Here is a 6,563-nt window from a genome sequence, read left to right on the forward strand (position 1 = left end):
TCATCTCAACCCACGTATCGAGGGTGTCCAAACATATGCCTGTTTTAATGTTTGTTCGCAAACGTTAACTTATGTCCATTAATGATTATACCAACGAAAATTATTTACTCAAAATGAAATAATAAATTCATACTTGAAAATAATATTATACGAACCCCACTTTTACATTTAAAAGTTTCCAGTTTTCAAACAGGCGTGCTACTAAATAGCTTCTCATAGGGGGGGGTCCATTTTGTAGGCGCTGAACAGAGCTTCACACAAAACAACAACAACAACACTTGAGGGAAAAAGAGAAAAAAAGAGTAGTTTGTTTTTATTAACGCTAGTTTTGATCGTTTATATTCGGGCACACGGTGGAGTGAAAGTAGCAAGTTTTCCATGGCTTCCACCACCGCTTTGCTCTCGACCGCGGTGGATTACTACAACGACGAAGAGGAGCTCGACAGCGTGGACGACGACGACGAGCGCAGTTTTCGAGGGAGAGACTCTGAAGAAGGTACAAAAAAAAATAAAAAATAAATAAATAAAAAGGAAACTGACTGACACACTAGGAAGAAAATAAATGGCATGATAGCGTGCGTCTTCCTAGCGACGATGAAATTTTTATTTTACCTACTGGTCAACTAGTTTGTCTCAACTCGGATTTTTCGTTTAAAGTGTTGACGATGCTTGGGAGTTTATTCTGCGGCGGCGATTAATGTCGCGAGCTACCACGATTAGCTGGCTAGTGCTAACTGTCTTGTGTATATGGTATTTATTTATTTATTTTGAATCGTAAAAATAATGGTCATTTGATAGAAACGAGCAGCCAGTAGAGCAGATCGCGCCCCCCCCTCCTCCTCCTCCTCCTCATCATCCTACAGCATTCATTCATTTTCAAAGAGACGCGACGACATTACGACGAGAGGCGACAGACAAAAAAAAAAAAAAAAAAGAGAGAGAGAGACGGGACGACTACGAGCACAAGCGCGCCGGCGATGACCGCCAACGCAGGTTCGCTTTTCACAACTTGACGCATACTTTTCGCTTTATGGATGGTGTACGTAATCGTTTAGAACCGCTTTCCGTGTTGGAAATTATATGTGCCCCCCCCTCCCTCACCCTACGTCATCAAAACAGCTGAGCGAGCTAACTTGAGTTAGCATTCGCTTCGTGCTACCGGCAACATGTCACGAAAAGCAAAAAAAAAAAAAAAGTTGTTGCCATCGTTATCGTTTCACCGAACTGACTTGACAACGATTGTTTGGCTTTAAGTTTGACTGACGAGAAAACGAAAAAGAAAAAGGCCGTGGCACTGGCCAAGTTTGTTAGCCAGTCGTCGGCCGGCCGGCCTCTCACTTTGATCCTCTCCATGCGGCGGAAAAAAAAAAAAATAAAATAAATAAATAACTTCAAAAATACAACGTCAAATGACAACCGAACCCAGCCGAATTCGCTACTAACTAACTAACTAACTAACTAACTAACTAACTAACTAACTAACTAACTAACTACACGAGGGTTAATAAACCTGAGGACCGGACTTGGAGACCACTGGTTTAAATGTTGACCAGGCAGTCAATAAAGCTCGTTAAAATAAAATAAAATACAATAAAATAAAAATCACTGATTTCTAGTGAATTTCATACACATTGTGTATTGGAAAATCATGCGATATATTTGCTGAATATAGCGATATCAGTATTATTGCGATATTTAACATGTTACCTAAAGAAATTACATTTTTATGATCTAATGAAAGAAGATACTTTTTCATGCAACAAAATAAGCAAACTCAATATATTCTCAGTTAATGAATTGTAATGATCTCTTGATAATGTTCAAGTATTGGATGACGGTGCACATTTGAGTTAGCGTCTGACTGGTGAAATTCAGATCAAAGCATAAAATTTAATATGAAACTTATTGCATGTCTTTGCGATATGCATATTGCATGGGGGGCCAATATTGTGATATCAATATTTTGTCGATATATTGTGCAGCCCTCATACACGATGTCACTCAACATGCTTCACATCATTAAAAGTGCAACATTTATAAAAGCAGTTTTAGAGTTCTCAAGATTTCAAAGCTAATAAAAAATAAAAAGTAGCCTACAGATGACAAAGAAATCATGATTAGGGCCCGACCGATATATATGCATTTTTTTTTTTTTTAGGCCAATGCTGATACTGATTATGATTACAGAGGAAAATACCGATTACTGATTAAACTGCTGATTATTTAAAAAAATATATAATTATTATTAAATATATTATGCTTATCTATTGTTGTTGTTATTATTATTGTTATTATTATTATTATTATTATTATTATTATTAAAAATAATGACAATAAGTGTTCACTGTTCCTCAGTGTCCTGTGAGCATAACCAGAATGAACGTCTGCTACACACTTGCTGGTTGCCAATGCTACGCAAGCAAAAATGGTGCATTCAGGGTACTTTCATAGCATTGGAAACTCTGTCTTTCTTTCTTTTTTTTCTTTTTTTTTTTAATAACGTTTTATGGGGAAAATAATCTGCGATTTGGCTAAATTGGCCGATTGTTTTGGCCGATGTTTGAAGGCCAATAATTGGCCGATTATAATTGGTTGCTGATTAATCGGTCGGGCCCTAAAAAAAATACTTTTAAAGACAGTTAATTGCCCCCCCCCTTTAAAAAAAAAAATCATTTTAGGTGAGCAGGAGGGGAGGGGTGAGCATTTTTGCACGGTGGACGGAGGGATTAAGACGAAATAGACACTGCAAACATGGATGCCTTTTTTCTCTGTTGATTAATGTGCATTGCCCCGCCAAAAAAAAAAAAAAGGCTGCCAGCGGGACTTTTTTGCCCCATGGACCACATGAGTAGTCTACGAGTCTGTTCTAAAAATAGCTCACCAGTGTTGGGACTTACTAGGGGATGTTCGATACCACTTACTTTTTTTGACCGATACCAGTACGAGTGCTCAACTCACAGGTACTAATACCACTGATACTTTTGACACATCAAATTTCCCTCCAAAAACATGGACATATAATTTTAAAGAAATGTCTTTATTTTCCATTGTAGCATTTTCCCCTTCAAATTTCATAAAACAAATAAATAATAAATATATAATATAGTAATAATTATATTTATAATATATTAATTATTATATTATTAAATTCGAATATTAATTATATTAATAAAATTTTATATATAATATAATCTAAATAATACGATAATAAATGAAATAATGGTAATTTCCTATAATTTCTAGTTCCTAATTAAATCGGCCACAAGAGGGACGAGTGCCGATATGTTGGAATGAGGTCCGGCCGGGTATCTGTTCAATACTGGTATCGGTACTCGCCCGTTCCTATTTACGCAGAAGAATTCAAACAGAAGAAAAAAACATGGAATACGTTTCTACCGTCACAAATATTGTGTCAAAATGAAGTCGGTTATTTTCAACAGGGGAAAAAAAATATGTTTTGATTGAATATTTCAAAGAAGTGCATTTTGGAGCCGTAATTTGTAATACTGTATTTTTTTCCCCCTGTTTTTTAATTTTTTTATGTTGTTGTCAGACACGGAAGACGCCAGCGAAACGGACCTGGCCAAGCACAACGAAGACGACTATGTGGAAATCAAAGAGCAGTACGTCTTCACCTCAATCAAGGTGTTTGTTGTTGGAAGCACTGGAAGATATCACCTGTGATGTGTGTGTGTGTCCTTTTTTTTTTTTTTTTTTTACAGAATGTACCAGGATAAGCTGGCCTCGCTTAAAAGACAACTGCAGCAATTACAAGAAGGTGTGACTATGTTATTGTGTCAAATGCTATAAATGCTAAATGCTAACATAAGTAAACAAAGCAAACATTTTTTCTTTTTCTTTTTTAATTTTCTTTTTTTTGTCTGCAGGTACGCTGCAGGAGTATCAGAAGCGAATGAAGAAGTTAGATCAGCAATACAAAGAGAGGCTGCGAAATGCAGGTGAGCGACGGACCAGACCGTTTACGAGCCACGTTTATTAATATAGTTTTGGAATTTTTTTCCATTTGAGTTAATTTTGATTTCGTTTTGTGTTTTTAAATGTAGTTATTTTTTAATTCATTTTCAGGCTGGTTCTGTTAGTTTTCATTAGTTTTAGTTATTTCATAAATGCTTCATTTTAGTTAGTTTCAGTATTAGTTTTTTGGGAATGACTTGTGTGCATGGTTATTATAGTTTTGGAATTTTTCATTTTGAGTTTTGTTTTTTAAATGTAGTTAGTTTTTAATTAGTTTTCAGGGTGGTTCTGTTTAGTTTTTAGTAGTTTTAGTCATTTAATAAATGCTCAATTTTAGTTTAAGTTTAGTTTGTTTCAGAATTAGTTTTTTTTTTAATGTGTATTACTTGTGTGCAGAATAAAACAAAACATTTGACTATTTTCTGCCTTTTTTCCCCCTCAAAAGTTCGTTGAATAGTCAACTTTATTTCTTGAACAAGATCTTTTATTTTTTAACTGAGTCTTTTTATTTTTATTTTTTTATTTTATTTTTTTACAAATATCCAGCTTGACTCATGTAACACAAAGATGTACATAAATGAAGCTGATGAAGTGAAGGCATAATAATAATAATAATAATAATAATAATAATAATTTAATTAAAATTAATTAGCAGACAACTTTATTTCTTGAACAAGTTCATTTTTAATTTTTTTTTACTAATAGTCTTTTTTTCTTACAAATATTAATATTAGTAATTAAAAAATATTATTTAATTAAATTAATTAGTAGTCAACTTTTTTCTTGGCAATTTTTTAAATTATTTTTTGTTCTTACAAATATCCAGCTTTACTCCTGTAACATGACGATGTCCATAAATGAAGTAGTTAATGCGACGGCATAATAATAATAATAATAATAATAATGATGATGATGATGATGATGATGATGATGATATACAGTAATATAATAATAATAATAATAATTTAATTAAAGTTAATCAAACTTATTAATTTAATTAATTAATAGTCAAATGTGAACAAGTTTGAACAAGCTTGAACAAGTTTTTTATTTTTTTTATTTTATTTTTTTTACTGAGTCTTTTTTTCTTTTCTTTTTTCCCCAAATATCCATCTTTACTCTTGTAACATGACGATGTGCATAAATGTAGTAGTTAATGTGGAGGCATAATACTATTACTATTACGACTAATAATGATAATATAATAATAATGATAATAATAATTTAATTTAAGTTCATTAAATTAATGGAATTAATTAATAATCAACTTTATTTCTTGAACAAGTTCTTTTTTTGACTAAAAGCTTTTTTTTCCTTTTAAATACAAATATCCATCTTTACTCTTGTAACATGATGATGTGCATCAATGAAGTAGTTAAAGTGAAGGTATAATAATGCTGATGATGATGACGATGATATGTTTGTTTGTCATTTGCAGATCTCTTTCTCCAGCTGGAGGTGAGTTTGCCGCCGATAATTCCGACGCGCTCTGACCTTTGGACTTTGTCATGACTGGTACGTCGTTTGCGTTTGCGTGCAGACGGAGCAGGTGGAGCGGAACTACATCAAAGAGAAGAAGGCGGCGGTGAAGGAGTTTGATGACAAGAAGGTGGAGCTGAAGGAGAACCTGATCGCCGAGCTAGAGGAGAAGAAGAAGATGATCGAGAACGAGAAGCTGACCATGGAGCTCACCGGCGGTAAGAGACATTTGTTTTTTTTCCTCAAGGAGATTTTCTTTTCTTCAAATGTATTCATTTTTTCAGATTCTATGGAGGTGAAGCCCATCATGACCCGCAAGCTGAGGAGGAGACCCAATGACCCCGTACCCATTCCGGACAAGAGACGAAAACCAGCGCCTGATATCCTTTACTCTTCCCCCCCAATGCTGCCTCATGTGGTCAAGACGTGCCACTGTGCACTTCCAGGCATCCATCAAGTCGCTTATTAAAGTGATACTTCATTATTGAGCACATTATAGCAATAAAACGTTCATATTTTGTCTGTAATTCATTTGATAGTTTCGCAGACAATTACTACCTTTTAAAAACACATTTTCCACATTTTAAAAACTCAGCTTGTGAATATCACATGACCGAACCTAGAAAACAGGTGAGCTGTGATTGGTTACCTGAGCCCTTGTGATGTCATTTTCAGTCGACAGCAAGTTGCAAAATGTCTTTTTAAAGGTACTAATTGTTGTGAAAGTTGTTTTTGTTTGTGTGTCGTCGATTGGTTCAGATCACCTTAACTTGTTCATACCGCAGCTCAATTATTTGCTAACCGACGAGCAGATCATGGAAGATCTCCGAACGTTAAACAAGGTCAACAAAAAAATCCGCAAGAAGCCGTCGGAGCTGTTTTTGTGATTATAGCTCATTCATTGCCTTGTCGCCATTTTGTCTTGCAGCTCAAGTCGCCGAAACGAGCAGGTAGGCAACGAGGATCCGCTACGCAAATATAAAATATTAAGACAAATAAAGTTCTTTGAAACATTCTGCGAGTTCCTTTTGGATGAAACAAAATTTATTAAATTAGTTATTATTATTATTATTTTTTTAAAAAGAAGGTGCAAATGTTTAAATTTAAAC

The 6,563-nt window shown here is 34.4% G+C and overlaps 1 protein-coding gene across 2 annotated transcripts in view; it reads left to right on the plus strand.

The window, feature by feature from the left end:
• Window positions 1–210: 210 nt before the first annotated feature.
• suds3 (SDS3 homolog, SIN3A corepressor complex component) overlaps window positions 211–6,563 on the plus strand; it is a 7,138-nt gene continuing 785 nt past the window's right edge. Inside the window, exons 1-9 of one of the 2 annotated variants that reach the window (XM_077521515.1) lie at window positions 211–496; window positions 3,554–3,623; window positions 3,723–3,778; window positions 3,888–3,959; window positions 5,414–5,433; window positions 5,516–5,672; window positions 5,739–5,834; window positions 6,235–6,296; window positions 6,383–6,404. In XM_077521515.1, the coding sequence (XP_077377641.1) occupies window positions 379–496; window positions 3,554–3,623; window positions 3,723–3,778; window positions 3,888–3,959; window positions 5,414–5,433; window positions 5,516–5,672; window positions 5,739–5,834; window positions 6,235–6,296; window positions 6,383–6,404 (673 nt within the window). In that variant the 5' untranslated portion in view covers window positions 211–378. Of the gene's footprint in view, window positions 497–540; window positions 994–3,553; window positions 3,624–3,722; window positions 3,779–3,887; window positions 3,960–5,413; window positions 5,434–5,515; window positions 5,673–5,738; window positions 5,835–6,234; window positions 6,297–6,382; window positions 6,405–6,563 lie in introns of those variants that run through there. The other variant, XM_077521516.1, reaches the window with a different exon arrangement.

This window comes from Festucalex cinctus, chromosome 5 (assembly GCF_051991245.1).
Source record: "Festucalex cinctus isolate MCC-2025b chromosome 5, RoL_Fcin_1.0, whole genome shotgun sequence".
Lineage (NCBI taxonomy): Eukaryota > Metazoa > Chordata > Actinopteri > Syngnathiformes > Syngnathidae > Festucalex > Festucalex cinctus.